Source organism: Notothenia coriiceps, unplaced genomic scaffold, assembly GCF_000735185.1.
Source record: "Notothenia coriiceps isolate Sejong01 unplaced genomic scaffold, NC01 NC01_scaffold00020478, whole genome shotgun sequence".
Lineage (NCBI taxonomy): Eukaryota > Metazoa > Chordata > Actinopteri > Perciformes > Nototheniidae > Notothenia > Notothenia coriiceps.
The window spans coordinates 136,084-154,090 of NW_011353179.1; the positions used below are offsets into that span (position 1 = coordinate 136,084).

General features: G+C 37.8%; 2 protein-coding genes across 2 annotated transcripts in view; both read left to right on the top strand.

Moving 5' to 3' along the window:
* Window positions 1-8,188, top strand: part of adcy6a (adenylate cyclase 6a) — a 37,421-nt gene extending 29,233 nt beyond the window's left edge. Inside the window, exons 12-23 of the mRNA XM_010779642.1 lie at window positions 281-412; window positions 1,523-1,610; window positions 1,708-1,824; window positions 2,432-2,590; window positions 2,719-2,894; window positions 3,419-3,445; window positions 3,542-3,571; window positions 3,667-3,799; window positions 4,381-4,644; window positions 4,821-5,025; window positions 5,113-5,237; window positions 5,469-8,188. Of these exons, the coding sequence (XP_010777944.1) occupies window positions 281-412; window positions 1,523-1,610; window positions 1,708-1,824; window positions 2,432-2,590; window positions 2,719-2,894; window positions 3,419-3,445; window positions 3,542-3,571; window positions 3,667-3,799; window positions 4,381-4,644; window positions 4,821-5,025; window positions 5,113-5,237; window positions 5,469-5,597 (1,585 nt within the window). The 3' untranslated portion in view covers window positions 5,598-8,188. The remainder of the gene's footprint in view (window positions 1-280; window positions 413-1,522; window positions 1,611-1,707; window positions 1,825-2,431; window positions 2,591-2,718; window positions 2,895-3,418; window positions 3,446-3,541; window positions 3,572-3,666; window positions 3,800-4,380; window positions 4,645-4,820; window positions 5,026-5,112; window positions 5,238-5,468) is intronic.
* Window positions 8,189-13,828: 5,640 nt separating this feature from the next.
* g6pd (glucose-6-phosphate dehydrogenase) overlaps window positions 13,829-18,007 on the top strand; it is a 16,784-nt gene continuing 12,605 nt past the window's right edge. The window contains exons 1-3 of the mRNA XM_010779643.1: window positions 13,829-14,034; window positions 15,520-15,579; window positions 15,986-16,113. Of these exons, the coding sequence (XP_010777945.1) occupies window positions 15,540-15,579; window positions 15,986-16,113 (168 nt within the window). The 5' untranslated portion in view covers window positions 13,829-14,034; window positions 15,520-15,539. The remainder of the gene's footprint in view (window positions 14,035-15,519; window positions 15,580-15,985; window positions 16,114-18,007) is intronic.

The following is an 18,007-nucleotide window of genomic DNA, read 5'->3' on the forward strand; positions in this document are numbered from 1 at the left end:
GCAATGTCCGTGGCTGTCTCCTCCTTATTGGTGGAGTTGGACCAATAGCCGTAGCGCCACTTCTGTGACGTCATAGAAGTGTTCAAATCTGGATCATTTGTATCAGATCCGTTGCAGCCCCTTTTTAAGAGATTTGGGGAATGGAGGAAAATAGAGAGGGTTGTGTTTTCTGACACTTGGTGAGTTCCCTGGAACACCGGGGACACATATTCATGTATAAAAGACGTTACAAAAGTGCATTTCGAATGATAGGTCACCTTTAAGTGTAATTCATCTATAGAGGAGGCTGTGACCTATATCTGACTCTCTTGCAGTATTCCAAGAAGGTGGACGATCGTTTTGGAGGCTATGTTGCCTGTTCTCTACTAGTATTCTGCTTCATATCCCTCATACAGATCGTCATCTTTCCACAGTGAGTACTTTAATGTTTCCATACTGTATATCTTCCAGTATGTACTGTATGTATTAGGGTTGCTTTCACACCTGTAGTTTGGTTCATTCGGTCTGGATTTATATGTTCGCTCATGTTTATGTAAAATGATAATGATAGAGAGGCGAAGTCCCGCCCATCTACTTCCGACCCATGGGACCATATTTCGGAAAAAGTATGTATGTCCTCAATGGGGAGAGAAAGATTATCTTTCGATCCCGTTTGAATTGTGCCACGAATTACACATCTGATGTTTGTCAATCTTAACAAAATCATTTCCATGTCAAAAAAGTCACAGTTTGTTGTAAAACTGATGAAATATAAGACTATGAAAAATACGCAACTAGAAAGACTACAAATCCCAGAATCCCGGTCCCCGCATGCTGGCTCTTACGGAACTGACTAACTCCCCTTGTGTGTATGTACAGCTCTCAACATGCCCAGACTTGTAGTGATTTTCACCTCTTTTAATACTTTTCGCCTCATTCTGAAAGAAAGAAGTGAAATGCGCCAACGTGACGGCCGTCTTGGTGTGTGGTGCGAGATGGGAGATGTAGTTCATTGAGCGGTTTCACACCAAGAAAAGTGTTACTTCACAGTTTTACGACACATTTTTATTTTTTTTACTTGCACAATTATCTTTTAAATTGACAAACATCATATGTGTAATTCGTGGCACAATTCAAACGGGATCGAAAGGTAATCTTTCTCTCTCCATTGACTTCAATACATACTTTTTCCAAAATAAGGTCCCATGGAGCTCGCCTGGAAAGGGAGGGACTTCGCCTCTATTTGTATTTCTCATTGATGTCCAGAGGAGACATCAAGTAAATCTTAGTGTAATTGTGTAAGCTCTATATATATACTGTATATACACAGTTCGTTCCTTATATAGAAAACTTCCAATATGAAAACATTTCACGATGTAATAATGATGAATGCATTTAATTTGAATTCATGCTAAAACAATATGTTATATAGTCGCCAACACAGTCAAGTGTTTGAAGAGTTTGACTGACATCTTTGACTCTGAACAGGTTTGATTTGGTGTCCTAAATATTTATCTATAAATGTTTGTTATCTTTCCTGCAGCACCCCGGTCATGCTGGGAATCTACATCAGTATCTTCGTCATACTCGCCAACATCCTTTTCATCTGTGCCATATATTCGTGCATCAAGGTAGCCGAGCTTCCAAAAAACATAGATATCTTCATATGAATCATTCACTGTTTGATGTGTAACTCGTTTTATGTTTCCTCTGCCCTTTCTTGTGTAGCTCTTTCCAGCTGCAATGCAGACCGTTTCAAAGAAGATTGTTGAGTCTCGCACCAACAGCACCCTGGTGGGAGTATTCACCATTATCCTTGTGTTCATCTCTGCCTTTGTTAATATGGTAAGATTAAAGAGACGCCATGTGAGGGCTGTTCAGAATACCACAAAGCTACATACTAATACATACTGAACGTTTATTTTTAAAAGGATGGATGCAGTTCCCAAATGTAATGGTTCAATCCACATTTTCTTGAATCAAGCAACAAATAAGTTACATTCATACAACCCCATTTACAAAAAACAAACTTAATATTCTCAATCGCTTAGGGTAATGATGTCATAAAATATAACAACCAACGTTCAAAGTTTAATTTCAAAACCTCAATAGAAGCTACGAATGTGAAAAAACAGACAGCATCCTGTATCCACACGCCTCTGGTACTTCCAGTGTGGCAACATTTTTCTTGTGCTCTCCTGCAAACCCAGATGCTTTTCAATTCACCATAAAGATAACCAAATGACTCCTTGTTGCTAGAATTTCACAATGCTAATATATGGTAAGAAAGACGTTCCAAAACTTTAGTAACAGGGAGAAAAGGCACCGGTGGATCCAACAAAGTCTAATGTGTGTGTGTGTGTGTGTGTGTGTGTGTGTGTGTGTGTGTGTGTGTGTGTGTGTGTGTGTGTGTGTGTGTGTGTGTGTGTGTGTGTGTGTGGCTTCCCTGCAGTTTGCCTGTGACACCAGGAGCTTGGCACAATGCGTCGCCGAAAAGCTGAACACCTCCGCGGCGCTGGTGACGCCCTGTTTGATCCGCAGCTTGAATGTGTCCATTGAAGGGGGTCTGGAGATCTGTCCGAGCGAAGGCCCCTCCTGCCCCTTCCCTGAGGTGAGACCATTGTTGTTCCTCCTCCTCACTGTTTGTGTTCACTATGCCACTGTCTGAAATGTCACATTTGCATTTGTGTTTTTCTGAGATCTGTTGTTGATAACGTCTCTTTGTGATGCTGCTCTCAGTATTTTAGCTACAGCGTGCTGCTGACGCTGCTGGCCTGCTCGGTGTTCCTGCAGATCAGCAGCATCGGGAAGCTCGCCCTCATGCTGCTCATCCAGCTCACCTTCCTGCTGCTGGTGGAGTGGCCACAGGTCGCTCTGTTCGACAACGCAGACCTCTTCGTCACCTCCAATGCCATGTAAGTAACATGGCATTTATTTTCGGCTCTTGAAAGTGAAGCGGGTTATTAAACATCAAGACTTAATGAAAGTTGCCTTTAAATACTTGGCCAGTCTTTTCACTTTTTCCTCTTGATCTGAATCAGTAAACATTCAAATTTTAATAATTTGTTTTATTATGCTTTTGAATCCAAAAGGAAATAATTTGAGGCCGATTCCTTAAGATGTCAATGTTTTTAAATGTAAGTTGACACAAAACTGTTTTTTTAAAATCTTTTGTTTAAGAGATTCTCAGTAAGAATTAGATCTCCAATGGAAAAAATGCTAGTGTCTAAAAAAATATAGATTTTTCAATCAGTATTGAAAACTGAGGTATCTGATTGGCACCAACATACAATGTTTTGAAACAATATGATTATTTGTTCCTTGTTTCTTGCCATGAGTTAAAGCACACATGACTTTGAATCACATTATATTTATTTGAGTTATATGTAATTTTTCTATATTTTATTATTTTATCTAATGTATTTGTTTTCCTTTTCAGTGATTTAAATCAAACTAGTGCTCAATGGTAAGACTTTTTATTTGTATTAAGACTCTATATATAATATCACAAGGATTATTATGTAATGACCAGCATGTTGTTTTTTTGTATTTGCACTTTTAGGTCCAGTTTCAATGAAACTACAAACCAGTGGTAAGAATACATCAAGTGTCACTTTGTAAGGTTTTTAATCTCTAATTTCAAAGATTGTTCTGCATTAATGTGACGCTGTGTCTGTCACTTTGCAGCCCATTCGTTGTGACCAAAGTGTCCCTGAGGGTCATGACTCCAGTGATCCTCACAGTCTTCGTCCTGGCGCTGTACCTGCACTCCCAGCAGGTCGAATCCACCGCACGCCTCGACTTCCTGTGGAAACTACAGGTATGTGCAGCGTCCACTAGAGGGCGCCATCTTACCATGTGAACTACAAACACATTGGCTTCACATTTCTGCTGTTTAAAGTGATCGAGTTGTATTAGTTTATGAATGTCTTCTTATAGAATATCTTTGTGTACACCTGACCCTACCTGACATTTTAATATATATCATTTGTTAATCAAACTTTTATGGTACAGTAAAAGCTATAAGAATTGTAAACAGTCAATGAGCATATCTTTTCTAAATTCACATACTGTACTTTTTTGGACTTTAAGAGTAAGGCTGAAAAATAATTTGCATGTATAAAAAAAACAATGTGTCATAGAAACACTTAATACATTTAGGGGGGATTTCTAGGTATATATACTATACATATACTTAATTTATTATTTGCATTGAATTTAGTTATTTAATGAGCATTGTTTGAAATAATTAACAATCTAAGGCTTCAGCCCACCTCAGTATAAACTAGCGTTGGTTTGGCAGTACTTCATAATTAAGGAATCACTATTGTTTTTTTATACATTATAACAACTGAATAAAGCTATAGATATATTAACTAAAACTGTCCTCTTCACCCCCAGGCCACAGAGGAGAAGGAGGAGATGGAGGAACTGCAAGCCTACAACCGACGCCTCCTCCATAATATTCTGCCCAAGGACGTAGCCGCTCACTTTTTGACGCGCGAGCGGCGTAACGACGAGCTCTTCTACCAGTCCTGTGAGTGTGTGGCCGTCATGTTCGCCTCCATCAGCAACTTCTCTGAGTTCTACGTGGAGCTGGAGGCCAACAACGAGGGGGTGGAGTGTCTCCGGCTGCTCAACGAGATCATCGCTGACTTTGATGAGGTACGCACATTTTGGTATACAGGTAAAGTTTATTGAGGCACGTTTTAAAGCTCAGTGTGAACATTCACCGCTAAATACAAAATACAGGAATGAGACGTTTTGGCTTAATTTGAAAGCTAATTAAAACATGTGATAATGAGTGTGTTTTGCACAATGTGATCACTCTCTGTTCTCAGATCATCAGTGAAGATAAGTACAGGCAGCTAGAGAAAATCAAGACCATCGGTTCCACCTACATGGCGGCCTCCGGTCTCAACGACTCCACCTATGACAAGGAGGGCCGATCACACATTATTGCACTGGCCGACTACGCCATGAGACTGAGGGAGCAGATGAAGTACATCAACGAGCATTCCTTCAACAACTTCCAGATGAAGATAGGTGCGCGAGATTAAAATGTTTTGAAATCGCATTCATTCAGTTTTTCTACTGTGATCAACAGGTAACAGTAGCTGCTTTGTCTTCCAGGTCTGAACATTGGGCCGGTGGTGGCGGGGGTTATTGGTGCGCGGAAGCCTCAATATGATATTTGGGGAAACACAGTCAATGTGGCCAGCCGTATGGACAGCACAGGTGTACCTGACTGCATACAGGTAGGTGTCTTTTTACAACTATTAAAATGCAGTCCACATATATTAACATTTTCTAGCAACCAGTGTTAAAAACCTTCAGTCAGACCCTGGATTCTTGATATTTTGTAAGATTGAAGATAACCCCAAATGACTCCCGTAGAAATGTCTATAGTGCATACAGTGTATGTAAGTCACTTTGGGCAAAACGTTTTAAAAGGTTTCTTATACATCTATGTTTTCCGTTGCTCTCAGGTGACTACAGACCTCTACCAGGTGCTTGCAAACAAAGGGTACGTGCTGGAGTATCGCGGGGTGGTAAAGGTCAAAGGTAAAGGGGAAATGGCAACCTACTTCCTGAACGAAGGGCCGCCCAACAGTTAGCAGCCGGGGCAGCAGCAGATGTCGGGATGTCCCCGCTGCGAGGACACAGCCCCACTGAGCGAGGACTCACAGTGTGAGCAATGGCTACAAACTAGAGACGCTATCACTTGAATCCCAAGTAAAGAGGAAAACAAACTCTAAAGACATCAAATGGAAAGTGTTCTTGATGAGAAGAAAATGTTCTCGTTTAGCAGCCATTTTGGCTCCAAACATGATGAAGGACGCGTGTTTTTCTCATGTCTAGCCTCTCTCTCAGGCTTCTTGAAAGATGCAAAGTCTGTTTATTTAAAACAACGCCTTTTAGCCTGTGTCAAAGAAGATTAACGCTGTACATAAGGCTACTTTTTATTTTACTTTGAGTTTTGTTTTTCTGATTTGTATTTTTTATTTCACATGACCTATGAAGAACAGGTACTCATTTTCTGTTTCTGGATTAATTATTTATTTTAATCTCGATGTTTTGTGCAAAAAGGTCCTTTATAAAAAAGTGTGAATACATACGTGCACAAATATCCAGTTTATTACACGTTTATAAGTGTGTATGTACATGCATATTTGTGTGTGTATGAATATATGTATAAACCGAGGAGAAATATATTGACCAAAGACTAAAGTATTCACTAAAAGCAAGGCAAGACATGTTTGATATGTTCTCGCAAAAGTCAGCAATGATCACCACCTCTGTTTTTTAGGCAGAAGGCCTGAACCCTGTCTTTTTGGCAGCGCAGGCTGCTACATTGTTTTCATAAAATATATCAAATGTATTTATTTTGTCTGTCATTCAGGCAGCGGAGAGCTCTAAATTATAATGTTGACCTCAACCTCTCAACAAAATGACTAAAGACGACTAAGGATGTGAGTAGAAGGTGATATCTGAAATCTATATTTTAAAAGTAGGATCCTCTTCATCCTCATTTCCTGTCGGATTGCTTTCTTAGAGCTTGAGCAGCCAGTGTGCCGCTGGTTTCAGCCGTTACAGTATATATTGTCATCGACTGCTCCTTCCCTTTCAGAAAAGTATTTTTTTGGTGCAAATGGAAATGAAGGAATTTAGATCCAGAGCCATCAGAGGGGGAAACCTCAGATTTCAACGCAGTTGTACCACACAGCCTGATTCTTCCATGAAGAAGAAATAAATGAAGGAAAGAAATATATATTGATTTTGACTGAATACTGTGCTTTGTAATCCTGAAGGGGCATAACTATTTTCACTGTGAGGTTTTTATGATACGACAAAAACTGCTTTCTTGCCAAACATAACTGCTTTGAAGCATGTCTGATTGTGGTATCTTGTTTTCATTTTGGTTTGTTTTAACGTAGGGTATTTTGTATCACCTCTGTATCCATCATTTGTATATTCTTAATATTATTATTATTATTATGATGATTATGATTATGCTTATAATGATGATTCCATTCCAATGAAAAGGATCAAAGACCAGCACGCTTTCTTGTAAAATGCCAGTTGTAAAAGCTCAAGCTCACTGGTACCAACTGATCAACTGCAGCCAATGAATTCTGCTGTTCAACCCTACATGTACAATACAGTATTTCATGTATAGCAAGTAATAACCATTAGCTGCCTTTGCAGCAGAACCCGAGAGGTGTATGCTCACATAAGCAGTAAACACACATATATACAGATGATTCACTGTGCTTTTTTAATTTATTTATGCCACTACTGCAGTATTGTAAATCTCAGTCAGGCTTTAGGTGACCTCTCCCTCCCACACATTCACTTCTCAGTAACATAGGATATCACTGGTGTTAGACTGTGTGAAGAGGACAGCCGAATTAATAAACCTAACCACATATTTCTGTATCCTGCCCACAATCAGTAGAAGTAATAGCTGAGTTTGATTGCCTTAAGTTAATATAAAACAAATCATAGAATAACTCTGACAGGGAGCAGTGCCTGCCTGGACTGCAGATGATTGGACGAGAGATTGATAAAGGGCTTGTTGGGAATAATTTCCGGTGAACATTCTCATCATTAAACTCGATCTTGGTTTCTCCAGCTTCAACTTTTTGTAATTGGGAGAATCGGACCTGATTTAGCTCTTCCGCCACACTCAACACTGGCAACCAACAGTTGATCATGTTTGTACCAAAGCCAGCTCACGCAGCCTCGTGCTCTGTCCCCTCCTGAGCGATGATATGTGGCCTCGGGGCGTGGTGGGAGCACCAGAGGACGAAATGTAATGGAGATCACCAACTATGAAGTGAACTGTGACCAATGAAGAGTGAGTCATATAAGCAGAGTTTATCCAACGGACATGAGTTTTAAAATGTGCACTGTATGTATTCTATTTCTATTGGCTGTCCATAGACTTGTGTTGATTGTTAACTCTTGGGATGTTTTTGGGGGGAACAGGAGGGGAGGAAGGCTGTCCCCCATACTACTGAAACACTGTTTTTGCTCAGGCCTGATGAATCCTTCCGTATGTTTTTATTTGTATTTTCCCTCAGTTGGAGGAGCTGAAAGGGGAGTGTTTTCTGCAAAACTGAAGGACATGAGGAGTTGAGGACTATGACAAAGAGAACAAATAACATTTCCCCTTGAAGAAAAAAAATTAAAAAAGATCAATGGCTGTTTTGCGTCTTCGTATATTTACTTATATTGTTAGATGTGCTTCAGTGCAAATATCTATTACCTGCGACCCTTTAGAATCATGCATGTTTACAGCACTAACAAGGGGTTAACTTGTCAATATAAAAAAAACGTAACCACAGGCAGATCCTTCTACATTTGGAAAGCTGTGCTGGCTTCTAAAATTATATTTTAAATATTCACTTTCTAATGAACCTGTAACTGGAAACAACATCCCGGATTTGGATGTGTTTACCGTGTTGGCATTACTCACAACGGCTATACACGTACATAACGCTTTAGTTATCAGATTCAGAATCAGCACCATTATAACTAATACAGCTGTTCTGCAACAAGGATGTGGTTGTTGACAGAAAACAAAAAAAGATGGTGACTTACTTTTAAGTTGATGTTTTAATGTGAAATGAACAGACTAAGAATACTTGAGGCTTTTGGCAGAAGGACCACGCAAGGAAACTGTCCTGGAGAGCTCTGAAGAACAAACCAATATTACCCATCTGCAGGATCAACCTTTACCTCATGGTAAGTAACAGCTTTTAATTCTGACACGCCAATCTGCCACTTTTGTAGAACTGCATTAAGCCCAATAGGAATTGTTTTAGACATTATTGGTTTGAGACAGTAGGTAAAGAACTCCCCATGGCCCGGTTACTAAACTTAGCTTTAACCATTCAATACAATTATCTTACACAATTAGGAGTAGTTATTTTTAATGTCCTCTAGAGGGAGGTACAGTCTCTCTTTATGAATCACTCCAGTAGTGCATTTTGAATTCTAAGATAATGAAAACCTATAATGAAATAATATCCCTACTGTACCAATAGATGATCCTTAACCCCACACACTGCTCCTTCACGTGAATATATATCTGTAGATGTACATCTTTTTTTGTAAAGGTTGTGAGCTTAAAAGCTTGTAAAGTATTTTCACATCTTGTGTAAAAAAAAAACAGGCACGATTAAAATAGATTTAAAAAAAGAAAAAACTTGAGTTAAAGAATCTAAATGAACCGTGAAAAATCTCAAAAAGATGCTCTGTTTTCAATTTAATCTCCAAAATGAACCCCAAAGCTGATGCTGCCTCTGTTGCTTAATAACTGAAGACAAGGCTGTCAGAAAATGATGAACTCCCGGTCTTTTGTTGACATTTCGTGAACAAACCTGCAAAAGCAATAAATGGATTATAATCACAGAGATCTAGTTTATATACAACGTTATTGAATTCTTTAGATCTAGAAATGATACCTACTTTGTCATCTCACTGTTCTTTCTGGGAAAGGATTTGACTTTGGTCCATTGTGCACGAGGCTTTGACACCATCCATCCATACTGCTGGCTCTCCGTCAGCGGCCTTATGTACAGCTGGTTAGGTGCTGGGGAGAAAAGACAGACACATTTTTCACAAAGAATACAGCTGTGATTCAGACCCCTAATCTGCATGCTCTCTATGTCTACTCACATCTGGGTGTTTTAATCTTTTTGACCATCTCTCTGTGTCGCTCATAGCTCCCATGGTGTATGTCAGTGCTGAAGGGGAGAGGCTGGTGGGAAACGCTGCATGTGTCTTTGCATGTGAGGGGTCTCGATGGTTCTTGAAGAGATGGAGGTGGTCCATCTGTAAATAGAAATGTTATTATAGAATAGAAGATATGTATAATACTAATCCTGCAGCTGCTTTTCAAAAGAAATAAGGATACAGTTGAATGTATGTGTATTGTTTATATACCATATATTGCTTAAATAAAGCATGTATTATATATTATACAGCATCATTCAAGGGTCCTCAAACAGATGCATTCAAGCTCAAAGTTCTTGTATTTGATTTGGCAATACTAAAAATACTCTATTAAAGTCCTGACATTGAAAATATTACTTGAGTATGAAAGTAAAATCAGGAAAATGTACAAGTAGTGTTAAACATTTATAATTATCAATGGAGAAACTGCAACTGTGCACTAAAAAACAGATTAAAATACTTTAAAAGAGAAACAGAAAATCTTCACAATTATGAAGCTACATGAAAATAAACATTACATTTTCATTTTGCACAACAAATATCGTAAACAATGAGAAAATTCGTATAAAATAAGGCTACACAAGTAAAAGTAAATGTAGGCTACTAAACGCTAGTTAGACCCACCACTTATAACGTTAGCTCTAAATGTAGCATGTTATTGAAGCCTGAAGACTTATGAAGACTTAACATGTGCTCTTGTTAGCTATCAGCTAGCTAAGGGTCTTTTACCCTGTAAGTGTAGTTTCAGTTCACTTTGTGTTAGTTAGTTAGTTAGTTAGAAGAAACCACTTTAAACGAGAATGGACTAGCAGCTAAGGTAGGCTAGAGTGTAGCTCCTCTTACCCCGAAAAAGAGACGCTCCTCTGGGATTCACTATCATATTATCCCCTATGGGGTTTTGATCACCCAGGTGCGTTAAACCGAAGAATGCCATAGTGAGACAAAGTTAACCCTGATCGATAAACCAGCCTGTAACCGATCCACAGTCACAGAGACACCATGAAGGAACACAATCTGTAAATAAACCACCACCTTTGGCTTAGGTGTAACCATGGTGATTATACCCGTTTCTAGGGGGACACATCGAACACTCTACTAAACTAGAAATCAATAAAAACACAAACAAACAAATAAAACGGAATCAACACATTTTCTTAACATTATATAGAAATTGTTATAGTCACCAAGACATTGGCACTTTTAAAACGATTGTGTAGAAAAAAGAAAAAAAATACAACAATGATCAATAAATGATCCTAAAATATATAAACGATTGAGTAAATAATAAAATTATAAATATCTGGTATAAATGATATTCAATAAACTATAATTTAATTTAACAGCTCTTTTAAACTAATGTAGGGCTTTATACTGTGAAAGGCCTTAAAAAAGAGAGAGTTTTTCATAAATCTTGCTTTGCGTTACCGTAATCGTTGCCTATTTTAGAATTGTGTTAATCTGCAGGGTAAATTTCTCTCTGTTAGGCAGTCCACACATTACATGACTTGAGTTTGACAAATACCTTATTTTGAGTAAAACCATGGTAAAACCTTTATTCCATTTATATATAAAAAATGAAGAGAAAATATGATCTGTCGATTCAATATCTGTATGGAAAAAGGGACAGACAGTAACTTTCTAATATGATTCATGTGTTGGGGCCGAGCTTATAAACTCAAACTCTGAAGCAACTCATGTTACAACACTGTCTCAGGCTGCAAAGGGAAGTACTTGCATTTCCTCATTCTTGTCACCATACCTTTACGTTTCTTCTACAAAAAATATCCTACAGTTTACATTGTGGTTGTTTTCAGAGCAGCTGCAGAACCGAATCATCATGGAAGTGTTTGACAGTATTTGAAGAAAACGTGATTTTGTCTGCTTGCAATGAGTCACAACATCTCAACCAAAGAAGGTTTTGCAATTTTGTATATGTGGATTTGTAGCTTTTCTTAGTACAATTCCCAAATGCCTTTATGTGCATCCAAAGAGTTGTTGGTCCCAGTAAATGTATACATATTTATTGAAGAATCTCTTGAAGTTCAACCTCAAATGTGAAAGGGAATAAATCCTCAGTTTTCTTTCTGTACAGAAATTCCTGTTAAAGTTCAGCCGAAGCTAATAAGAGCCTTCTGCAGTCAGATCAAGTGATTACAACGGTCGAATAAGCACAGAGTTCTCTCTTTGTGTCAATATCTCTGCTGAAACAAAAGCAAACTCTGTCTATCTAAATCTATTATAGCCTAAACTTGCCTTGCCTAAAGACAAAGAGGGAATTTTTGTGACTCACACAAACTGCTATTTCCATTTTATGCAACTCCAGTAAATATCAAAAGAAAATATCAATTACATTTGTTGGACAGCTTCAGTTACTTTCTTAGATTTTGCAAATATTACTTAATAATAGGTTTTTAAAGCAGTACTTTAACTTGTAGTGGATTACTTACATTGTTGTTGTGTTTTCAATGCAGTAAATTATTTCATCCAACTCTGGATATAAATCGGACTACAAAAATGTATTAAATGTTATTTATGTTTATTTGTTCCTCTTACAGTAGATATTCATTTGTTCCTATTCATCATTATGGGAGCATCGGTGAGAGCAGGGGGAGTCATAATCAAGTCAGCGGTTGTATAAATGGCGTGTCAGAATGGTAAATGATAAGGCATCATGATCATGCAAAAATTGCTCATTGTGTGAGTGATTAAGGAAATGTTGAAACTGATTTCACCAAGCTTTTGCAAACAAGACCACTCAGTCAACCGAGCTTTTAACAGCCTTACATTGAGACACTTCAACTCAAGGTTCCTCTTATCATTTTAAATACACTTTTAAAAGCTTACTTGGCTAAGCTTAAACTTATTTCTTGCACATACCTTTTTGTTTTCATTTAATGAGTTATTGAATGCCTTATCATTTTAAGCAAAGTTACTTTCACTGCTAAAAAAAACTTTATTATGAGTCAATCTATTAAGACATTTCCTCTTTTCAGTGTTTTCCTTCTTCCTCATACTGGTCAGGTGGAGTAAAGCAACAACCTTCTATCCATTCTGAAACCTTTTATAGCTGTTTCATCAAGCTTACTAATTTCTTCACTTTGTAAACCATGTTTTCTCTCCGATTTTTTTTAAATCATTGTTTTCAACTATTTTTAAACATATAGTCAGGTTACAGTGGTTCATTGTCTGTCCCTTGTATGTTTGCCTTTGGGAGGGTGGCACTGTTGCAGATAATGCATCCTCTTAGATATTCTGTTGTTCTTACAATACATTATTTTCCTTGTTTTGTTATTTATGTTATTACCTGGTTTTATTGTGCAGTATTTGTACTTATTTTGATTTGCCTTTTTTAATGTATTCTCTAGTTTCTTTACTCACCCACTACTGCTGTGAAATGTCATTATTAAGATTATTATGATTATTATTACCATTATTATTATTATTAATGTATTATTATCATTGTTGATATTATTATTATAATTTTTTTGCAACCATTTTTTATTATTGTGATTGGTATTACTGTAAATGAACACATAACTGAAATATTGAATTAAAAAAAGTCTTACTTTGTGCCCTCATATTCACCCACAAGATTGAACTGCATTTCTATGGAGCTAATTTCCTGCCATAACTCCACAAACAAACTAAACAAGTTTTACAAATGCCTTATGATACACTAACAAACACAGTGTGGTTAGCAAATACAAAACACCATCTCCAAACTAATGCATTTAGTTTAGCAAATAAAAACGTATCTATCAAACCAACACAATAATAATTGTGTAAATAAATCATGTTTCAGAGACAAATTCAGCATAGGTTTTACAAGTACAAAGCTTTTTTTCTAAAGTCACGGAACATTACGTGACTTTTGGCAGTAATGTTCCGCCGTGGTTGTGCTCAGGATTTTTTTCACAAATGTACACATTTGTAAAACTTGTTTAATTTGTTTGTGGAGTTATGGCAGGAAATTAGCTCCATACATTTCCTCCTGTCAGAATATCATGGGCAGTGTGTGCGTGAGGGTGCGTGTCATGTTAAGCCACGCCCACCGGCAGAGCCGACCGACGACGTCACTGGATCCGACAGTGATGGGAACTCGAGCGAGCGCTGGTGAGTTTCACCCAAACCAATAAAAATCTTCAGTTTCCTCTTTGTCACTTCAACAGGGAAGTAGGCAGGGCAAATGCGCTGCACAAAACACAGCCTCGACTGTTGTTCCCCCTGACTGTGTGAGTGTATAAAGCCCTGCCTGTCGGAGGGTTTGGTTCAGAGTCTTAACGGCCAGGTTATCATCTCGTTAACGGACTTGTGAGTAGCAGCGGTTTACATTCTGTTGAGCTAACTTAGCCCTTGGTTACCGTTGCATGTGCTGTAAGCTAGGTGCTGTTTGCTAGCTTCAGTTTGGATCCCTTGTGAAGGCATGTTGGCAGCATGTAAAGCTAAGGGCTGATGACAGGGCGGTTTGTACAGTATTAGTTAGCCCAGCAGCTTGTAAACAGCAATATAAAGCTATTATGTTAAAAAGCGACATATTCTGAGCTGTAGTGTTTAGCTGCTAACTGCCTGTTATGTCAGCCCTTGTTATCTTGATGTGTTAGCCAAAAGTATCCAGCTTTATCACGGTGTGCTGCTTTAACGTTTAGCCTTTTAAATACGGGATTTTGTGGAAGATTTACTAATATCATTATAGTTTGTTGTGTGTCAGGCCAAGTAGAGCCATCTGACAGAAATACACATGCTGTACTTCTTAGTGTTGTTGTTTAATGTAAGATGATATGCATGCCATGTATTATTATATACTTTCATGACTGTTGTTATGTTTGTTAATTTAGCTTCTATGAAATGCGTTGCAGATTTGTATTGAAGCTTATTTCTTCCAGTAGAAAAGAAAATGTGATACTTGCAATGAAAAGAGAAATGATGCAAGTCATTATAATGAAACACTTTTTTGAAATACTGGCACAAATGATTTTGTATCGTAAAATAATTATAAACTCTCCGTAATTAACTATCTGTTTTAAAATGATGAACTAGTATCCTTACATAATGATTTAGTAACACAAAACACATGTCTTATAATAATGACATAGCAGCATATCAAAAGGACGAGAAGCTTATTAAGAGATGCACTGTCATTATTTAGATATTCTTATAATGACTTGCACTTTCATTGGCTGAGATGGGATTCTATATCTTTGTAACCATCACTGCAGCCTGCAGGTGTAGATAAGGGTGAGAATAAAGAGGCCAGTGATGAAATTACTGAACAAAAAGAAGTACAACTTAAAATCAGTCAAAAGGAATTCAAAGTTGTGGATAATTAAGGAAGTAAAGGCCCAGTGCTGCTTTTTTCCCTTTTTTTTCAGTTAGAGTCCATTTGATTAAAATCCAATATATTTGACCTCTCACAGCTGACCATTTCATTTATTTGTTTATTCCACACATGACAGTTTAAAACAAAACATGTACACTTTACAAAACATCTACACGTATACTAGTTGTTTTTAATTTTTTTATAGCGCACGGTGGAAAGGACCAGGGAGAAGAAAATCTTATTTTACCTGCCTCTCCTTTTTTTCAAAACATATATCATTTATTTTCTGCTGTTTTAGGTGCTTATTGGTTTTCTATTGGAGGTCGGTTTGGGGATTGGCCAACGTCTATTGTTTGCCTATCATTTTATTTGAGTTTTCTCCATTTAATTAGTATTTGTTTTTTACTCTTTTAAGGCCAATTTTCTTTGTTGAATGTGTGTTTAACACCCTCTTTTTTAAATTTCATTAACAACACAAGCTGCAGGAAATCAAGACAGCATGACGAGCCGAGCAACAAGCCAGACAAGTCAACAAAACGGTGAGTAACGCTAATAACTTGAGATGCATGAGAATTGTCTGTATACTAGGTATTAAATAGGTTAACACAGCAGATAGCAAGAGAATGAAGCTGTGACAGTAGGGTGGCAATGAACACATATTGTTGTATTGATTTAACTGCAGATTAATTTCTTGAAAATAGCTTGTTTGATCTATAAAATGTAGGAGAAATATTAAAAGTATCAGTTTTCCCGAGCCAGGATTATTCATTCATTTATATTCCTCCTAACCCCGAATACATCAAACCGTCCGAGTTTAAGGAAATGTATTGTTCTCAATTGTTCCAGCATCATTTTGTTTGCAACACTGTAGCACCACCACCTAATGTTTCGTCAATGTTGTTGGTTCATTTTTATTTACTGATTTTATCTTTGTTGACTTTTTAGAGAAAATGACCAAGATCCCCCTCTCTCGCTCCGAGGTGTTCGGGGAGCTGAGGAAGGAGCTGCATGAAGATGAAGAGTTCCACCAGTCTGACGCTCACATCTTCATCATCATGGGAGCATCGGTGAGAGCAGGGGAGGGGGGTTATAATCAAATCAGTGGTTTTATAAATAGAATGCCAGAATGGGATATGAAATGAATAGTCTGGATCACACAAACGTAGGCTACTGTGTGTTCAGAAAAAAATGGTTCAAATTGTTGGCCACACATTGCACATTGTGTGTGTGTGTGATTAAGGAAATGTTGAAACTGATTTCACCAAGCTTATGCAAACAAGACCACTCAGTCCACCGAGCTTTTAACAGCCTTACATTGAGACACTTCAACTCATGTTCCTCTTATCATTTAAAATACACTTTTTTTAAATAGCATAAACCTATTTCTTGCACAAACCTTTTTGTTTTCATTTAATTGAATATCTTCTCATACAAAGCAAAGTTACTTTTACTGCTAAAAACCCCTCAATTATGAGTCGATCTATGAAGACATTGCCTCTTTTCAGTGTTTTCCTTCTTCCTCATACTGGTCTAGTAAAAAAAAAAAGTAATGCATTCCGAAACCTTTCATACCCGTTTCCTCATGCTTCCTAATTGCTTCACTGTGTAAACCATATGTTCTGTTAGAATTCTTTCAACAATCTTTTACATATACATTTTCTTGTAACAGAATCATTGTTTTTTCAGTTTTGTTTAACATATAGTCAGGTTACAGCGGTTCATTGTCTGTCCCTTGCATTGTTTGCCTTTGGGAAGGTGGCGCTGTTGCAGATTTTTGCATTGTCACTGACTGTCAGCGTTTTTCATTCAATGTGAAACACAGGCAGGTCAGGGGTTGGGCACTCTCACTCTGGTTGTACTTGTTTAACTGATATGTCTGTTGCTGAGTGTTTTTGTTAGTGTGGCTTTACTGCAGGCAACCTTTTCATGTTTGCCACTAAGTGATAACCTACAGTCACATCAAATTTGTAAATATGTGGGAGGCGTGTGGTGCAGTGGGTTGTGCGTTGGTGTTCGGATCATATACTTACTGATACCCATTCAATAATTGAGGACATGAAAGTTTTTTTAAACAGGTTTGTTCTTTCCTTGTCTTGAAGCAAATGATACGTGTTAGTTCACAGAATTCTTAGCCTGAGTGGGACATTAAAGACATATCTCACGTTATGTCCTGTCCTCTACAGTATTCTTAAACAAAGAAGCAGTGTTGCCAGATGAGTTGGTTTTCCAGCTGAGGATTTGAGTGTCTGAGGAGGAGTCAGATTGTTATCTAGGCCAACTGTATACTGTTATGCGAATAACTTTGACAAATTAATAGGGATGCACCGAATATTCGGCCACCGAAAATTATCGGCCGAAAATGGTTAAAAAGGCCCTTTCGGCTTTCGGCCCTGTTCGACCGTTTTAGCACCGAAAAAATATCACCGAATGTCAGAGAACAGGGTTACGTTGATCATACTCCGCATATTTGTCCGGGTGTTTTGATTTCAAGTGGTGGAGTAATCCCGAAGTGGTGAAAGTCTTTGCAGTTACACCCCCTCGAGGAATGTCAGCTGAACAAGTTTTACAAATCGCAGTCCTTATATATTTTTAAATATTTCCAATCAGCAGACATGTTGGCTGTGAGCCAGCCGCGAGCATGGTCGCGAGCCGTGCTTGTCGCCGCGTTTTGATTACGTCATCACAACAACACGTTAGGTTACCAAACTTATAGGTGCATTTGTTGTTGTTAAAGGCCTGGCTGTTACAGTCTTTATTTACACTAGTTTGTTGTAGGCCTACTGGCCTAGATGTTTATTTTAAAGCACCTTGGCTTTGTTCTGAATGCACTTTGTTGTAGTTATCCTACAGAGAAAAGAAAATGCACTTGACTTGGAATTAATGTACTGTGTGCATTCAAAAGTGCTGAATAAATGTTTTATGGACCCATAATAGTGATTATTATTTAAGTTAAGTTTTGCCATAATC